At 36.7% G+C, this 19,760-nt stretch overlaps 1 protein-coding gene across 15 annotated transcripts in view; it reads left to right on the forward strand.

Annotated features, from left to right (window-relative positions):
* The first annotated feature begins 359 nt into the window (after positions 1 to 359).
* Positions 360 to 19,760, forward strand: part of znf740a (zinc finger protein 740a) — a 32,161-nt gene continuing 12,760 nt past the window's right edge. For 5 of the 15 annotated variants that reach the window (XM_036559183.1, XM_036559187.1, XM_036559190.1 and 2 more), the window contains exons 1-11: positions 360 to 486; positions 3,638 to 3,812; positions 4,947 to 5,138; positions 6,522 to 6,668; positions 8,126 to 8,252; positions 8,633 to 8,716; positions 11,114 to 11,197; positions 12,332 to 12,415; positions 15,261 to 15,344; positions 15,827 to 15,910; positions 17,626 to 17,709. In XM_036559183.1, coding sequence (XP_036415076.1) covers positions 3,768 to 3,812; positions 4,947 to 5,138; positions 6,522 to 6,668; positions 8,126 to 8,252; positions 8,633 to 8,716; positions 11,114 to 11,197; positions 12,332 to 12,415; positions 15,261 to 15,344; positions 15,827 to 15,910; positions 17,626 to 17,709 — 1,015 coding nt within the window. In that variant the 5' untranslated portion in view covers positions 360 to 486; positions 3,638 to 3,767. The remainder of the gene's footprint in view (positions 487 to 3,637; positions 3,813 to 4,946; positions 5,139 to 6,521; positions 6,669 to 8,125; positions 8,253 to 8,632; positions 8,717 to 11,113; positions 11,198 to 12,331; positions 12,416 to 15,260; positions 15,345 to 15,826; positions 15,911 to 17,625; positions 17,710 to 19,760) is intronic. The other 10 variants (XM_036559188.1, XM_036559193.1, XM_036559197.1 and 7 more) reach the window with 7 other exon arrangements.

Raw genomic sequence — 19,760 nt, forward strand, 5'->3', positions numbered from 1 at the left:
GCAGTGTTAGTGGTGTAGGGTTAGTGATGTAGTATTAGTGTAGGGTTTATTGATGTAGTGTTAATAGTGTAGGGTTAGTGATATAATTTTAGTGATGTAGGGTTTATGTTGTAGGATTAGTAGTGTGAGGTTAGTGACGTAGTGATATCAGTTTAGGGTAAGTGATGTAAGGTTAATGTTGTATGGTTAGTCGTGTAGGGTTAATGTTGTAGGGCTTGTAGTGTAGGGTTAGTAGTGTGAGGTTAGTGATATAATGTTAGTGGTTTAGGGTTAGTGATGTAGGGTCAATGTTGTAGGGTTAGTGGTGTAGTGTTAGTGATGTAGGGCTAGTGGTGTAGGGTTAATGATGTGGTAGCCTCTGCTGGCTCTGAGCTCTGAGCTGAGCTCTTCCGCTCCTGTTTCCTGTGTTTGTAAACTGAGCGCTAGGCTAGCCGATGTGAACGCGCCGATAAAAGAGCCGAATCTGCCTGGGGCGAGGACTCGAAGGTAAAGGCCTCGTATTTCTCTTTTCCTAACACACGTTTCGGGCTTTTTGCGAACTCAAATGTCCATTTTGAGGAGTGAAATATTTCAGTGAGCCACTGCGATTTGCTTTCGGACGGCAGTGGAGCTTGTTGGGATGCTAACGCTAGCTCTGCTGGCTAACGGTAGTTATCTGCTGTTTAGCGACTAGCTAACGTTAGCGATACCTGCAGCATCCACCAACAACATAATAACCAGCGAGATATTTTGGTCACTGCCTTTGCTAGATATAAGGTTGTGAGTTGCAACCATTCGATGCTTTTTCATCTTTGTCTTTTCTATAAAAAACGGCATCTGAACCAGTTATTTGCGTAGGAGTTTCTTAGCTTGGTTAGCCAAGTAGCTAGTTAGCCCTAGCCAGTTTACTGACCTAGCTACCATTGGTAGGATTAGATTGCTTTGTACTAGAGTTTGAGGTTATTTAAGCTAATTTAGATGAGTGTTTTAGAGGTTTGTAGTCGTAGGCCATCCGAATAAGATAACTGCGAGAGATTTTAGTGGTTTTAAATGTGATTAATATACATAAATGCGAGCTCGGTAGCGACTGTTTGGTTCAGGCTCTGCCTACGCGGTGGCTGCTGCAGTATTTCATTTACTTACACAAATATAATTAATTACATCACTTTCACTTTATTAACTACAAAAGCGATGCACTTCTTTGCAGCAGACGCTCAGAGGATGTAATTAACGTGGTAATAACGCCACTCCTTGGATTTGTTTGCAGTGTAAGGGAGCCGTGCCCCTTCACTAGCTCCACATCTGCCAGACTACACCGTCTGTTCAGTACACTCTTAAAAAAGACGGTTCTTCAATGGTTCTTTAGAAAAAGAAATGGGTCTATATAGAACAATGAGATCTATATTGGACCATTTTACTTGTTTAATAGATTCTTGCATGGCGAAAAGGTTCTCCAGGTTGATAGAGAATGTGTTGTATATGGCTCTATGTGGAACCTTTTGGAAAATGCCCCAAAAGCACTAAAAACGGTTCATCTGTTGTACACGAGCAGTAGAAAAAAACCCTTTGGTGCTATGTAGAACCATTTTCAAAAAGAACAATATACAACACATTCTCCATCAATCCAAATAAACATTGAAGTGATATTTTAAAATGGTTCTGTATAGAACTCATAGTTCTAAATAGAACCATTCCCTTTACTGAAGAACTGTCTTTATGAGTGTAGGTGACTGAATACCCATGTTTTAAGAGCTGTATATCACGATTGTCTTTGAAGTGCTTTCTAAAGCGCTGAGTATGTTTTAGTACAGTGTGCTCTTTTTTTAGAGAGAGTATAACATTACATTTAAACACACCCAAGTGAAACAAAATGCACTCTTACTGTTGTTCATGTGAAATAAAATGGGGTCTGCGTTCTTAAAAGTAAAGGTTCCTAAATGGTTTTTGGCTTGCATGCATGGTTCTAGAAGAAACCTTTAGTTTGTATAGATCTATTACATCATGAGGAAGTTCTTTAAACATTCTTCAGACATTTCATATAAAACATTCAGAATTTACAGAAAGCGTCGTTGGAAAGGTTTGCTAAGTGGTTCTTTTATGTCAGTCACTCCAAACAGCTGTTTTGGCACCTTTATTTTTAAGAGTGTTTGGTATGGGTGGGAAATATGGCAAAAATAAACTATCACAATATATGTATATGTATATGATGTATACTGTTATACTGGTCATACCTATGATATACTCATTTCGCTTTGACATAATTTATCACGATAAGGATATTCATATCATATTGCCCATCCCTAGTCCGTGGTAAAAATAGGACGTTGACGACGAGGAAAGACGGTTGATGTGCAATGATGTAGTGTTGTTTCCCATAGACAGACAGGTATAGAGATCTTGTAATCTAGCAATGGAACATGCTGGTCTGTTTGTAGTTGCTCATTTTAGTTCTGAGGCAGGATGCTCCTCCTGAACAGATGTCACTCACTTTTTTTATTTATTTTTTTTAATGAAAGATGTGCATCTGTTTTTCTGATGCTTACAGAGATGCACAGCATGCTTTAAAAGGCTGGAGGAAATGCTAGGTGCACTTCATGTCTTCTAAAGGTTGAGTTTAGCGCTTCTAAAATTAATAATAAAACTGCTTTGTGGTTTCTGAAAACCCTCATTTCATAGATTTGGTGACAGTGTTGCTAATTCTGAAGATGTAATTGTGCTAGAAAGGATTACATTTTGTAAGCAGGGATGCACTGTTGTGAGGATTGTCAAATCACGTTTTGTAAAAAAATAAGTTAACACATCCTCTACAGAGAACATGTTTTAATGCACAATTGCTGTTTATATGCTGTATTTATCCTTAAAAAGTAAATATAAAATGGCTGTGCCAAAAGTTATGCACATTTTATATTTCATGTTTTTTTTTTCCAGTTCGTTAAACAAATAAATAGAAATTGTGCACTAAAATTTGCAGTAAGATGGCGTATTAGGTAGAGGATGTGGTATCTTATTTTCACTTAGACAATCAACAGCATGTCGTTTGACCGCAGACGTTCACACATCTGTCGATTCTAATGCACACACACTTTTAGAAAATGTAAAAACTGGAGCTAAATCCACCTGCATAAGCATTGCACAAAAAATATAGCATTAGTTTATCTAGGATTAGACAAATAATCTCTTTGAATTATTGGCTTAATCTAACCTTCGGTCTGACACTGGTAATTTTTTAAGCAATTATCTTTTACTGCCAATATCATTCCATTTTTATTGTGCGTACAGTGTACAAGTATTTTTTGCTATAAAAAAGGAGTTAAAAAAGATATTTTGTGCTACAAGTTTTAACAGACTGATTAATATTTTATTGTATTGGAATCCTAATAGAAAAATGCTTAAGTGTATCACTTGGATGGATGCAGGTCAAGCAGCAGAGGACATTATAAAGTTGTTATGGGATGTCTGGATTAAACTGTTGCCAAATTGACCTCAAAAACATATTTAAGCGCAGTTTAGGCTAATAGTTAACACTTTATAATAAAAATAACTGAAGTTGGCAGTTTATTACAGTTTTGTTTCATTTGCCATGTTTTGCTCTGTGATTTGACAAATATTTATCCCTCCACCTTTCTGTTCTATATCTCACTCCCTTACCCTTCAAAAGGACGAAAACAAGTGCCAGATGATAGGAATAGGCGTGACCTATTGTCTAGCGTGCCATCCTGAGTGACATCTCTTCTGGCCACCTTGTCCCCGCCCCTTTCCCCACCCTCTCTCATCCGGTCTCGGCGGTGATGTCACACATACCAAGCAGCTCGGTCCGTGACCATATGAAATGGGTCAGTCTCCTCATGGTCAAGTCCCATGATTTTCACAATTCTTCATTCTGTTGCTTCAGTTGGTTTCACACTTACTGTATATTGGGGCAGCGTAAACGTAAATAATGCCTGCATTACAATTTATCAGGGAACTCAAAAAGGAAAATGTGTAATTGGTTGGAAGAGTTGGGCAATATTGATAAAATATGATGATGTTTTTAAAAATGTTGCAGGTGAAATTTACATTAGCATTAATAATCCTAATAGGTTAGCATTAATCAAGTTAATAAGCCATGTTTATTGATGTGAGTTTGGACTGTTTCATCTCTTAAAATTACACCCAGGAGAATCTTACCAAGTACTGTAAATGTTAAGCAGACAGAAAGCATGTTTACAGCAATTAATTATGTTAAGCTTTTCAAACAGTCTGAAGCAGCTAATAAGTCACACATTGCAGTTATCTGTCAGGTTATAAATAGAATTAAAACATTCTAAAAAAATGCACGTATCTGTTAATATATTGCTAAAAGTGGAAAGCGAATTATAACTGATTGTCCGTGTCACCATATACTTGGTTGATGTTACCCAGCTCTAGTTAGAAAGAGAGGTGGATGGCAAAAATGTGATATCCTGATACATTAAGAATACACAGTACACAATACACAGTATTTCACAATATATTTTTTCTGACAAAAAAATAGTGGAAAAAAGTGCCACATTTAAAAAATACTATCAGTATACTTTGAATACAATGACTTGTATTCAACATTTCACACACTGTGCTGCTCTAAATCCAAATAAACAGAAATAATTATGCTCTCGTTATAGTCAAACATGCAAAAAGCATAATTAGTTATGATAACTATAAATATTGTCATATTGCCCAGCCCTAGGTTAAACATTAATTTGCATATTGCAGCCCTCTACAGTTTCAGTGTAGCATATGGCAGTGTTAAAAAACAGCTAACAAACGATATATATTGTACAGTCCTACTATAAATAGATATTCTGAGAAATGTAGTTGTGTTCTTGGCCTGTGCAGGCTTATATCCATTTCGGTTAGTGAAAGATTTCTTGGTTGTTTAACGGAACACCTCAGACATCCTCCGGTTACTCTCAGTATAACTAAAATCTGTCTGCAACATCTCTTTTGAGGCGGGGCTGCTCGGTTGTGAAGCCGTACTTTCCAGCATGGCCCTGATGCAAGCCAGCTCCATGGCTGCCCCCAAGAAAATGATGTCGCCACTGGGTCCGGCTCCAGGCCACGCTTCGGGTCAGAGGGATGTACAGGACCGCGGGGCGCAGGGACACATGGTCTTACCGACGGGGATGAGCTGTCCTCCACTGGTTAGGAGAAAGGGGGTGAAAGGGACATTGTGAATCGGCATATTCCTAAAACCAAGCAAATTGACTTTGGAGCTCTGATTGATCTGATGCCAAGGCTAATGCTGTACACACAGCACCAGGTCCTAATAATAGCTTTTAGAGATGGCACTATGATGCTTTTTGCTTTCCAGTATTTATACTAAACCTTTTTTATTGGCATTAGCCAATACAGATCTGAATTATTTTTCAGTAAAACTGCTATGGTTTAAAATGAAATGTAATGTAAAATAATTGCGTAACATACTCAAATTACTTAAACTATTGTACTATTACTGTTGTCACACATTATTATTAGACATCTACTGCCGTTTCACATTTTGGCCACAAAAAATGCACAGCCTGCACAAACATAGGCCCAGTTTCCCAAAAGCATCTTAGTGTTATTATTATCTTAACTGGTAGAGAGAGTGTTCAGTGGGATGCTCGCTCTTCCATTTAAGAACAATTAGTTGGACACAGAACTAATTGCATCAAATTAGATTTGACAGTAACCACTGCAGTAGCTAAAGTGGTGGTATGGTGACTGTGGTGGTCCCCTCTTCTGAGCTGGTCCACCTGGCGTCATAGATGCTGCTCCATTGCCAGAAGTTGGCAAATGTCAATCTGTGAAATAAGGTCTTAAATTAAACAAGGTGTTAAATAAGCTGATGAGAGGTTCTCATTGCAGTAGCTAAACAGAACCTAATGACATAACCTGTATCAGATGACATCAGGGTGGACCAGATTGGCAAAAGGACCACCATGGTCGCCATAACAGTGTTCTTATTTATGTGAAGTTTTTAATAAATATTTCTTGGTACTAAAGCATGCTTTTAATTTAATTTTAAATAGTGGATATATGATAAGCATGTTTATATGGACGTATGTTGCTAAGATTCATTGGCTTGGCCACTGCAAATTTTTATGTCAGCGCCTGACATTATCACGTGGTGACCAATGTAACATGACTGACTTATTTACTTAGTTACTTATTATTATGTAGTAACCAGTGTAATAACATGACATGTTTTGCTATATAATTTCTCATGTATTTTGAGGTAATTCAAGGTTAGATTTGTGAATGAATTGGACTGGATTTGTTTATTCTTTTATATCCAATCCAGCAGTTTCTGCTGATATCTTCCTGATAAAAACAGTGGATCAGTGCCATCTCTAATAGCTTCAAATTCAATTAAACTGTGCTGTGTGTGGTGTGCATTATTAGCTCAGCTATTAAGCTGAGAATAAAAATGTTTCACAGTTGTATACTTGGGGGCAGTGTGGGTGCTCTCTGATCATTAAAAACTATGTGCTGTTGGGTCTCAAGGTTTATTTAAGTGTGCGTATATGCATATGTGTCCACAGCTTCTCCGGAAAGAGGGCGATTTCCATGCTCCCCGACTGCTGGATGAGAAGGAAATGAGACCCAACGAGGACATGCAGCTGAAGAAAAAGAACAGGAAGTCGGGAACGCCCTGTAAAGTCAGGGAGCAGGAGGGGAAAGGAGGGAAGGTCAGTGTTTGAAGAGGGGGGAGGTGTGTATATGCTCTTTGGTTCTGTGTTTGCCTTCTCAGCGTGCCTGTTTTTGCCTTTCTAATATTTGTATGAGCACACATGCTGTGAGATCTCCACTGGCTGTCAGTTTATCAGTCAAGTTTGAAAGTTTGAGCACATCTTGGAGTATTTTCTGTTTTTGGAGCAGCTTGGCACACAGACAGCACTGTGTGGGTCAGTGCCTGCAAGACTCCCCTCACATTTTTGTTTGTGTGGGGGGAGGAGGTGGCTGGTTGTGGCGAGGGGGGAAGGGTAGGGGTGGGGTTCTGTGAAAAGAAAAGACAGAGGAGAGGGAGGGGTGGAAGCACAATAACAGTTATTGTATGCTTTAAAAGAGGCAACAGTACTGTGGTTGGTTGATGCTGAATGTAATTAATCATATTTTATTGTTTTTCATTTTAAACACCAAAGACATTACAGAATTGACTTGGATTCTGTGTAATGTGCATGGCTTTTTGGGCATGTTTGCATAAATGGTTAGCTGTTAGTGTTATGCTTGCAGTGGTATAGTAGGCTAAGATTACCATTACTGTTATAATCATTGTTATAATGATTATTCTTAAGAATATGCATTTATATTCGTATATACATTTATATGTATGTACATGTACAAGCACACACAGTCATATGCAAAATTTGGGTGCTCTTGGCACAAATGACGTGTTTTGTTGATAGAAAATGTCTCTACAGAGAACTCCTGCACATTTTAATGCATTTTAATTACTGTTTATTTGCTGAATTTAACATATTGAGGAAAAAAAACAATGGGGCTCATTTTATGTTTCATTTATATTTAGGTATGTTTTATTTTTTCAATATGTTAAACTCAACTAATAAATATTAAAGCTTGCTCCTGTAGAGCCCATGTGTCAAACACAAGGCCCGCGGGCCAGATTAGGCCCGCCACACAATACTATCCAGCCCGTAAAGGTATTTTAATGCTTTAATAATGTTTAATACTTTATTTTTTATGTTTTGTTGACAACACAAATACATACCTAAAAATTATATTATTGATCATATAATGTATTTGTTACGGTGTATTTACGCTTTTGTGACGTTTTAAAGTCAGTGAGCAGTGTTTAATTCAGTGCTTCCCAGTTCGCAGTTCTTTCTTTGGTGCCTTTTAGGTACAGTCGTTAAAGTTTAGTTGGCTGGCACAATGTTGTGCACAATGCCTTGATTGAACTGATTAAAATCTGCCTCACCTTGTTAGGTCGTGTTCTTTACTTATCAAAGTAAACTCAGCAACTTCACTAAGAAATGACACCATTAGAGGAGAAGATTAATTCAGAGGCTGAAACAGCTGCTTTTTCATTGGGAGTTAGAGGGTTAAGGGTTTAAACCTTTGATTTCTTGCTCCTCACTGACTGCTGAGCTGCCACAATCACTAACCAACTTTTGGTCTTTCACAGGCTGTTGTGGTGGATGAGAATGGGAATTGTCCACTTTCCAAAGTGCAGAAGAACTTCATCTGTGATCACTGCTATGGGGCCTTCAGAAGTGGCTATCATCTGAAACGACATATTCTCATTCATACTGGTACGGCTTGCAGTTGTAGTGCGCTTGTCTTTTGTTTAAGTTTTTGTAGGCATGCATTGATACCAATTTTTTCAGACTGAGTACAAGTACGTTTTTAGTACTTACCATACCGATTGCGATACCATACTGAGTAACTTACTTAATTTTAAGTAGTTGTTAGTGTAAATGAGCACATTGTATCTTAACCGTTAAATCATTAAACTCTAGGGTTTTAAGTGATGTACGTTAGCTAGCTATGCTGCATTAGTTACCTTAGATCGCGTAGAGCTGCAGTGTAGAAGAGTGAGTTTTGTTCCACATCAGAAAATTTTAATAAGATACTTGTTTTGTGTGTAGCTTTATATGCAGAGCTTTTTAATGTTTTTTTTTTTCTCACACAGGGGAAAAGCCATTTGCTTGTGCCATATGTGACATGAGATTTATTCAGCGTTATCACTTGGAACGACACAGCCTTACTCATACTGGTATGACTGATGAATCAGTACCTTCTTTGATAAAATGTTGAGTCTTTAGATCCCAAACAAGAAACTCAGTACTTCACTTTTGTTGGTTCAGTATATTTGATAAGTTTATTGTTTTATTGTTTCTGTACTTCTGTTTTTTTCCAAATTTGCTTTGGATTTAAAAGAGAAATTCTACCGATTTTTCAAAATTACTGCTTAATTAAATGGTTAAGATGTAAATAGAATCATTCAGAGTGGTTTGATGTGAAGCACTCATTCTATAGAAACTTACTGAGTCAGAATTGTTAACAGTGACGGTAATAGGAACTTGGGGCTGTATTACAGAAACTTGCTATCTTTTGTCTTAAGTTGAGATCTGACAGGTCAAGATAAGATTTTTCAGAAATTCATATTACAGAAGCAAATCTTATTTTAATTTAGGAATTTTATCTTATCTCAGGTTAGGAAATCTTAACCTACTCGATTGAAGTCAACAATCAGCTGTTATGTCTGTTATGTTACCTAGTAACTGATGATCTGCGCACAGCTGAAATGTTAACACGTAATCAAAATATCGTAAAAAATGTGCAATAAACTGGAGATGTGTATTTTGAGTATTTCCCCCTTCTGTTTATCAGAGCGTCGCCTCAGTTTCAGTCTCCATTTCCCCAAATGCTTTAGCCGAGTGCGCTAACATTATTCCTCCTAATAAACAGACATACGTTCAGCTCTGTCTCCTCGTTATTCACCAACATCACTGTAATATTTTATGATCAACATTAACACACGAACGTAATAAGAAGGGACGGTGGAGATCGTGTCTGCAGTGTCTGAGATTTTTAAGTGGAGAGTTAGAAAATAAAAACCTCATGAGTTAAACCACCATTTAGCAGTGTAAATCAATGTCAAGGAGAACAACCCCACTCACCCGGTATCAGACTTGGCGTGCTGGAGCTAAAAAAATTTACTGTGGCAAAAAGCATCCACAAACTCGAATCTCAAAAATTTTTTTGCTCAAATTTGAGGGTGCAGATGCTTTTTTTCACATTTTAATATTAACAAAGTGTAACGTCATTTTGCTAGTACCGTTAGTGAACTATGTTGCCCAATAGAAAAGCAAGATTAAACAGAAGTTAGGGGTTTATCCTAAAGTTAGGACAGTATTTAGGATACTTAGTCTAGATGTTTTTATAATACTGTTTTCCTATCTAGAGTATGGATAAGATTATGAACTTAAGAACTGTTATTCTCTAATACCTACTGTCCAAAATTCAGTCCTAACCGAAGTCGTCATGAAGACTAAACTGATCAAATTTCAGAGTTAAGATGTTTTTGTAATATGACCCCAGCTTCCACCTCTTAAAGCTCCATTCAGTACATGAAATGGTTATGAATATGGTGCTGGATGCCTGACACATTGGTTTATGATAATTTTGAAAGAAGATTAAAGACTAAAACCTTTTTTTTTATGATCCACTCATGGTAACACTACATGTAACAACTCAGACACATGTAGGTTCACTGGTGGTTTCGAATAGTAAATAAAATGGCTATATTTGTGTTGTTGTCATGGCGACCCCTGGTTTCTGTTACCACCACTGTAAAGAAATGTGAGTCTGCAAGTTTTTCTACAATGAACCATTTCACATAAACCGCTCTGAATTGTGGGAGTATTTCCCCTTTAATAATAAGTAACCAGACCTGGGCCATATTGAAAATAGGAATTAATGCCAGGGGATTAGTTTTTCTGCTGTAGTATAAGCTTATTCAGACTTCTTTCATGACAAAATTACAATTTATGTGATGTTCAAAGTCTTATTTCTAAGGGATATTGTCTGTAGGGATCTTATTCACTCAGATTCGTTATCTGCAATGACAAAAGTGCAGTTTTTATGCAGTTCAAAAATAGTATGCTTCAATAAAACAGTGTACAAAAGGGTCTGTGAAATTTCATACTAGTGGGAAATACATTAGGGCTTCTCTTGATCTATATCATTAATCAAAACTTGCTCAGCAAGTTAGTCCAGTGAAGCAGTGCTAATGAAAGAGAGATGGTAGACTAAGGAAACTAAATGGCCACTCACATGAGTTGCATGTTGCATTAATAATAGAGAATAGTAGCAGCAGTCTTATTAAGCTTTTGAAAAAGATGTAATGCTGAAGTTCAGTACTGATGCTGATTGTAGCCATTTGACCAATCAAAACATTTTGCATTGATCTTGACCACCAAAATATTGGAAACATCTGTGCTTTGATAATTTCTGTTCTGCAACAATGCCATGGAAAAGCTGTGCTACAAGTCTGTGAGCCCTCTTTTAGTGCCCTATAACACGCCAAATTCATAACTTGTTCATTTTTTCAATGCAGGTTTTTAGTTCTGTGTAGACGATCACTGAATTTACTGCTCTGTGCGTTTAGGGGTGAAGCCATATGCTTGCTCGATGTGTGACATGCGGTTTTTCCAACGTTACCACTTGGAGAGACACAGCCTCACTCACACTGGTATGTGTCGACATATTGGACATGGACATAAACATTCAATAAGCCACTGATAAAAAAAAAGCATTATGCCAGACACACTACTGTTTTCTTGTTATTTAAGCATTATAACTTCGTTGTGTTAATATTAATATATTGAGTATGTGTATCTTTAGAGAACGTGATAGGCAACTAAGCAAGCTGGACACATGGCAAACTCTGATGTGCAAATTCAGAAAAAATGCTTTTTAAAATTGCATTTGTCTCCTATTGACTGGCTACAGTTAAGTAATGAAGAGTTATCGATGACAGAAACAACATACTTTCCAGTTGAAGGGGTGTTATTCCTTTTTTGTGTTAATGAAGTTAAGGTATGTTTAGACGTATATTAATTAATATTTACCGATTTCAGCTGTTCTTTTGGATCTTTTAGATTCTGATCTTGGCTTGGGCCCGACCAATATATCGGTTGGCTGATAACATTGGTCCATATCGATGCCAAAAATTTACATTATTTTGGTTGCATCATAGCCAAGGTTTGAACTTGGTGTCTTTTGACAATGCAAAATGAGATGCTCCCTGTTCAGGTATATCACAGCGACACAGGCTGAAGTGATGAATCTAAACAAAACACCTGTGGCATCAGTAAAACCTTTTTATTAAGAAAGCTAATGGCAAAAAAGAAAAATAACATCATAAAACATGTTTAAAATTATATCAGCCAAAATAATTGCTAATTTTTAGCTGTTTTCAATCAGTTTCAACCACAAAATGTCCGTTTTGGTTGGGCCCTAATCTTAACTAACATAACCCGATCCTAGTCTAATTACACAGGTCTCAAGCCATTAAAAGAATAAACCTGATTAGTGCATTACAGCTAGCATTGCTCATCTGTAAATATTTTGCTGCAGATATCCAGAACAGTGCTCGTCTACACAGAAGAAAACCTTCACGGTTGCTAATTGGTCATCACTTCTGGGCTAACGCCGTTTAGCTTGTAGCCACAGTAGAAATGAAGACTTTCAGGATCTATTCAGGATATTGCCCAGCTGTTTGCCTCTTATGCCCTGATGGGTGGTCAGTGAAGTTAATCTGAGTATCTCAGTAATGATTTATTTTCGGGAGTCGTGTGATTTACATTTTGCTCTGTGCATTCAGGGGTGAAACCGTATGCTTGCACCATGTGCGACATGCGCTTTTTCCAACGTTACCACCTTCAGAGACACAGCCTCATTCATACGGGTATGACCCCCTCTCATCTTAACCCCTTGCCCCCCCTGCACTATTGCAGCTGGCTGCATCAAAGCACCGTATAACTTTTTATTCACTTTTGTGACATGTTGGTTGGTCAATTGGCTTTCCGAACACGGCTTTGCCATGTAATTTTGCTGCTTTCTGCTGTTGCAGGGCTGTTGCTGTTTCTTTTTTTTTAAATCTTTTTTCATTGCCTGTTTCGCATGTTAGATGTCTCCAGCATGGCTTCTGCTTTCTTTGCAACGCAATCATATTTGTATTGTGTGATCCTTACTACGGTTCAGAAATCGGTTTGCTCTGAGCAGAACCAACATGTGCATCAGCAGTTACAACAAAAATTCTGTTTCTTATACACAGATGACATGTAGGATAAACAGACAAATAACAGTAAATATCATAATATTATTATGAAATCAATAATATTTAGTTCTGTTTTTCTTAACATTGATTTTGGAGATTAAAAATATCTAATATTCAATGTGCAACTCAATTTGTAATTAAAACTAAAACCTGTCTTGCTGTGTAGTTTTAGCACTCGGCATGAATTCAAGAGGACAGAAAGTCAATAATAAAACATGGCCCCTTATGCTAATTGTTTATTTTTACTTAGTAATGACCAATAGAATGAACTACCATCTTGCACTTTCAGCTCAGAAATACTCCCGACTAACAATTTCTGAAAAGGTATCTAAGATGCCACTTGTTTTGAAGATCTCTATAAGCAAAAATTTACAAAATTTTGCAGGCACTATGTAAATTTTTCCTCAAAAATGTGCCAAATTCATAGAGATATCAAACTTTTCTTAGCATTTACATGTCAAATAATGGCATATTTGAGTAGTCCAGGGTCTCCTGATAATAACACCATATGGCATGTGTGACTGTCTCATGTAAATACTCTATAATTGCAAATGTAATTGACCCAAATACCAAATAGTCACCCCAAATTACCCTAGGGTTCTAAGGGTTAATGTAAATAAACAGTAAGTTATTAGATCCAGAAGTTGTGTGCATTGATATGAACACGTTTACACTTTTGGAAGTTTAAAGTTAAGATGCAAATGCATAAATAATAAAGTAAAATTCTTGTTAAGTTATAAGCTACATGGGACAAAAATAATATTATTGACTGTTAACAGATATTTTAAATGAACATTTCTGTTCTGAAAGTTAAGGACGCTTACCAGCAAAATAATGTTTTTCTCCAAAAGTCTCCTTTTGTTGATTGCACCACTTCAGAGCACCGATCTTTACTAATTCTCTTTTGCTAATCAGTAAATAAATCTTGGCTGGTTCCCCAACAATCAAGTGGTAATAACAGTGATCACAGGATAATTTTATCTGCTATAATATGCTTCTGAATATAGAATAGAAATATGTATATTTTTTATGTTTTACAGAGTATCCACAATATTCCTGAGCCACATGATTATCTTATGCGAATTAAGAAATACTTTCCCACTTAAATGTTATCAACTGATTGTTTACATTTGTTAAATGTGCTGCTAAACATTTCTGTACAAAATACGGGAACACAAAAACAGTATGAGTTGCTAATTTTACCAATAAAAAGGACTTAAAAAGAAAAGGTTTTACTGCAGCAAAATCTGGAGTATTCTAATGTAGTTCATGGACCAATCAAATAGAAATAAGGTATAATAATTGAAGCTGGTAAAATGGAAACGTTTGCATCAATTGAATATGATAACTTAAAACATTCTGTTTAGTAATACTACAGCTGTTATTGCCTTTATTAGAGGTTATCAGTGGCTAAACTGAATCTGATCGGTTCATGTCCTGGACAACCTAGTTTCCCAAGCTTTTTTGAAATAAGAGTTTGTTGTAGCATTAAAACATTTAATGCATTTACGTGCACTCAATAATCCAATCATAATCAGATTTCTACCGTTATTTGATTGTGGTCGTGTAAACAGCACAGATCGGAGTAAGGTCTATAAATCTGATTAAGATAAGGAGATGCTGGATTTTAGCTCAGTAATCAGATTTCTCTGTGTATGTAAACTCTTACTTTGCGAGAAGCAGCAAAACGCTTTTGTGACATTAAAACCGAATTGAAGGATTTAAATATTCCTTATCTTCAACATGATGTATGTTCATATTTTCAGGTAAAGTGGCGCAATGTATAATAATAAAAGCCAGAAGTTTGGATTTTACATTACGTTTACATCATGTCATTTTCTGTGAGTTTATTGGCCGGTTGCATAGCAGAAATCTGATTACTGCCTGACTCATGTAGACCTGGAGTTTCCCCATTATCTGATGCAAAAGTAGCGTGTTTTGAATTGATTGTTTTCGTGAATTCAGTGTACTTACATATTCGACTCTGCCCTTCCACACTGATATTATAAGCAGCATTTTGTCTTGGACTGCTTTGTGAATCTGGCAGAACTCGTTTACAAATATGAATTAAAATATGAAAATTTGTCATATGGAAATTAATTACGGCAATTTTTGGGGCACACAAATGCAAGAAAAATAAAGGACATGGGCTCTTTAGATAAAAAAGTGGCCAGTAATAGCCATTTAAAGCTATCAGTAATAGGCAAATAGCTGTCTAGGTTCAGTTAGTAAGGATCAAGTGTAGAGACTAAGCACTTGCTTTGATAAAAGTTAAAACTCATTCTCAGACCCTATGCTCTTCTACACATAAGCGCAGTTGAAAAATATTGTGGATAACTCCTGTCTGTGCCGCACTGACAAGAAAGCATGCTACTCCATGTCGATGCCCTGTCAAACTGACCTGCTACTCTGCAGTATCTTTGACCCTTTTTTGATTTTAATTGTGAGCTAATTATTTGCTCTGTGCGTTTAGGGGTGAAGCCCTACGCTTGCTCCATGTGTGACAGGCGTTTTTTCCAACGCTACCACCTGCAGAGACACAGCCTCACTCATACGGGTATGAGTCGTCTCTCCTTACCACTTGCACTGTTGCAACTGGCCACACAGATGTGCAGCTTAGCACTGTTGCCAACTTGTTCAAAACCCGTGGGGTGGCATTTGAAGCCTCTGATCAGAACCTAATGTGTTTTCATGAACGCCTGGGCAGTGAAAACTGCAAGGCCTCTAGCATCTGGCTAATAATCACATTTTAACAGGCAGCACTGTCATTCAGTGCAGTCTGCACTGATCCCCATTCCCCTTACTGGGTTGAACTCTGACTCAGTATAACAACACAGTTGGCAGCAATGCATACGAGTCTCGATTTCATGTGCCACGTTTGTCTGTTCCACCGCACCATCAATGGTCTGGCTGCAACAAACTCGAGTTTGGATGTGGTGACTTGAAAACACATTGGGGCAGTGTGGTGCTGAAGACGTACTTAGCTGCAGTTTCACTGTTTACCAAAAACTTAACATTAATGGTGCTCTGTGTGTTTAGGGGTGAAGCCGTATGCTTGTTCCATGTGTGACATGAAGTTTTTTCAGCGTTACCACCTGCAAAGACACAGCCTAACCCATACGGGTATGTGTCCTCGCAAGACCCTCTGTTGGGTTAATCTTAATCACTTTTGCGAGCCTGCTTAAAGATCTCAGTAAATAGATATCCTTGCTTTGCATGGAATTTATCGAGTGCATGGAGTTAATTATTAAATTCATTTTCAAGGAAAGATAAATGTCTTGCCTTCCTACCAAACTCAGTATTTGTATAGTGCCCAGTGCGTTGCAGCATCCAAATACCTGAAATTGTTTTTCAGATTTTGTTGAAACACACATGGCTAGCAAGCACATATAATGGTGAAATCCATTACCAGATTATTTAATGATCTTTAAACAGTTTTAAATCAAAAAATACTGGTTGCATAAGTATACAGACCCATCCCAATTAGCTGCACTTGCGTAAGAAGAAAAGCACCATATAATGTTACCATCTAAAGTTATTTTTTTATCACTGTAGTGTTTATCATTGGAAAGTAATGTTGAACATTAAACATCATGACTTGCAAAAAACAAATGCAAATGAAATGCAGATGTGATTTAAAAGATTTAAATATCCTAATAATTCTTGTTAATAATCAAGACGTAAAATTTGCACTGTACTAATCGCACAAGCCTAAATGAGTACATATCTTAAAATTCAGCAGCTAATCAGGAAGTAGACCATGTAGTGAAATTGTTTTAAAATAGCTAATGTAATGTTGCAAGTCTTGGCGGAAAGTCTGGCAGCTTTTGTTGCTTAGCTTGGCTCATCCTTTTTGCGTGACGTATAAGCAAGCAAGTTTCACCAAAGTCTTTCAAGAAAAATCCACCTGCTTGTGGTAAAGTGGTATGTCTGAAGTGGCTATGTCTTGTGAATGCTTCAAATTTGATTACTGATTAAGTTTTAAAAGCCTGACATTGTGAACGTCACATTTGATTAAATCCAGTAAATATACCTCGCTCTGAAAAGCTAATTATTGTCACCATGAAGAAAAGGCAACTGCCTGCTGCTTGTGCTAGCATGCAGTTAGCTTGATAAACAAAAGTCTGTTTGCCATCAGACAGAACAATCAGAGTCCATTACAATTAGGATTACAAGCTTAGCGTACAGTGTATAACAGTGCGTATGTGTGGGCAAAGCGTCTGGGCTGGGACTGTGCTTGAGTAAAAATGGGTTAATATTACCACAGATTCATTTTCTGCTGGTTCTAAAGTTCAAATGCAGCACCATGCATTTAGGCTGCCTATTCTCATTAATGTCTGAGGACCAAAAGCAAAGTGGAGAGTACTGGCCATCACATTTTGATCACTCTGTTGAAAATAGATAAAAAATGTTTGGGTGAATATACACTTTTGAGAAAACACAAGATCGAAGACTCATTACAGTAGTTTAAATAAGTAGAAATGTGAGTGGGAGGCCTCAGTTCCACTGACAGTTTGGTATATAAGAATTGCAGACCATAGAAATGTACTACTTTTACTTTCAAGAGTATGAATACTTATGCAGCCAGCATTTGTAAATATAAAATATGTCAATAAAGTAATCGACGTATAAAATTCTTTAATTGGTACTGATTTTAAATCCTCAATCTCCAGCCAGTTTTTTTTTTCTTGGAATTGAAAGCTAGTGCCATGGCTAGTGAATTCGGGTACGAGTTGAATGCCAGCAGTAATGTCTTTTATTTTAAAATATGCAAAATTTGGGCCAAACGAAAGTCCCAGTGGTCATTCTATGCTAATACAGTGATACTCTGTATGTAGGGGTGAAGCCATATGCTTGCTCCATGTGCCATATGAGGTTTTTTCAACGTTGTCACCTTCAGCGGCACAGTCTCACCCACACGGGTACGTGTCACCTTACTGTACCCCTTCACTTCCATACAATTTGAAACTTTTTATAAACAATATGAATTACTAATCCAGTAGTAAATTCATTGTAAAACGTCTCATGTACGTGGATTTTGTTGTAATACTTTTTTACTTTGGGATTATTCCATGCCAGCTCACCTTAAGAAAAAATCAAGTTTAAACTTCTATTTAATACATACAAGCCTGCAAAACTGAAAAGGTTTTTTTTTTATTTTATTTTATTTTAATTTTTTGTATTTTTTTTTTATACTAAGAATTTGCTGTTGTATTCTTATTGGTATTTGGTTAGGTTCTGGACTACCTGTTGAACTTTAAGTAAAAAAAAAAAAAACAATATTTTGCTGTACGCTCTTACAAATGGTGGTCCTGCAAGGGTTCCTTAGTAAAGAAAATGGTTCTATAAAGAACCATGAACACTCAAAGAACTCTTTACAAGAGTAAAAGTTTCTCTGAATGGTGAAATGGTTCATCAGATTGATGGAGAGTGTGCTGTAGATGGTTTTTTATATCACCAAAAAGGGTTCTGCTATAGTTACGATGTCAGGTTTGTTACAATAGTAGAACTCTTTTTTTTTTTTCGTGCCATAAAGGACCCTTTTCAAGAAGATGCTATGTAGAAGTATTTACAGCACATTCTCCATCAGTCTAAAGAACCCTCTCACAACGCAAAAAAACAATTTAATCATGCAAAGCGTTCATTGAGTGTTCATGGTTTTATTTACAACCACTTTTTTTTATTAAGGAAACCTTTTTTTTTTTTAAGAGTGTATATCAACTGATTTCATGTTAGTCATAAAAAGGTTAATTTCTTATAGAATCTGTTGCCTCAAACGTCTGATTTCTAATAGATTTGAGAATTCCAACGGTCACTGCCACTCACGGGCATAATTGCTACATTCCAGCTGCAGAAAAGTCAACGAAAATTATCTAAGTTTCAGGACAAAAAAATGTGTATATCAGCAGCAGAAACTAGGAGTTAAGATTAAATCAGTGTGAGGCAGCATATCATAGGGTAACATTGACTGTTGGTTTGATAAGACGTGATGGCAAAGATCTACGCTGAAAACATCAGAAGATGATGGTGTCTGTTTTTGGCCCTGCAAAATCACAGCATACTCAAAGCCACTGCCTGACCCTGTGCATACAGACTTCTTGGCTCATAATGAAGGCTCATTTGGAAAACATTCGTTTTCATATTTTCTGTTTTAGTGTTTCTTTATGCTATGCTCATTAGTGAAGTACCTTATTTAAAAAAAAAAATGGATAAACCATGAAGGAATCAGAGAACATCCATAATTCTTTATGTTAATAAGACATAACGGTTGTTATTCAGGAACACAAATAGCAAATAGGAATAGTCCCTGTTGATAAAACGTAAGGTCAAACAAGGCCTCCAAAATATTTATTTTTTATTCTAAAGAATTTTCAAGCTCATGGCCTAGCTTCAAAAATGACCTGCAGAAGTGAATACTCTGTAGATGTGATGAGAGTATGAAAAACATGTTCTATTTTCAGTGAAAACCAAACTGAAGATTTACTTTAAGAAAATGTAAGATTTTTGTAAGTACAAGCTCTCAGAAAATAACCTGATGTGTGAATTTATCTTGAAACCAGTAGATTTTAAAGTATAAGATTATTCATAGTGTTGCATTTATGAACGTTAAATCAACATTTAAGAGGTGATTTGATGTCTCAAAAATGAACTGAAGGCAGTTTTTGAAATTTGTGTGGTTACATGAATTAATTTTTTTGCCTGTTTTTTTTCCATTTTTCTAAAGCAGTTACACATAATATGATAATTAAAACACAAATATGACTGTCAAACCAATTGTAAAAAACAAAAACATGCACACAGGGTGGGCTGATAAGAGCTCTCGCCCTAATGGGCCTGTAGTAAATCTTGAAGGGGAGATGCTGTTGCAGCCCACGGCAATAGTGTAGCAGATTTTGCTTTATCAATCACTGCGCTAGTCTGGGAAACAATATTATTCCATAATGATAGCCACCTATTTGGATTGAACCAGTTA

The sequence above is a fragment of the Colossoma macropomum genome, unplaced genomic scaffold (genome assembly GCF_904425465.1).
Source record: "Colossoma macropomum unplaced genomic scaffold, Colossoma_macropomum, whole genome shotgun sequence".
NCBI classification, from domain to species: Eukaryota; Metazoa; Chordata; class Actinopteri; order Characiformes; family Serrasalmidae; genus Colossoma; species Colossoma macropomum.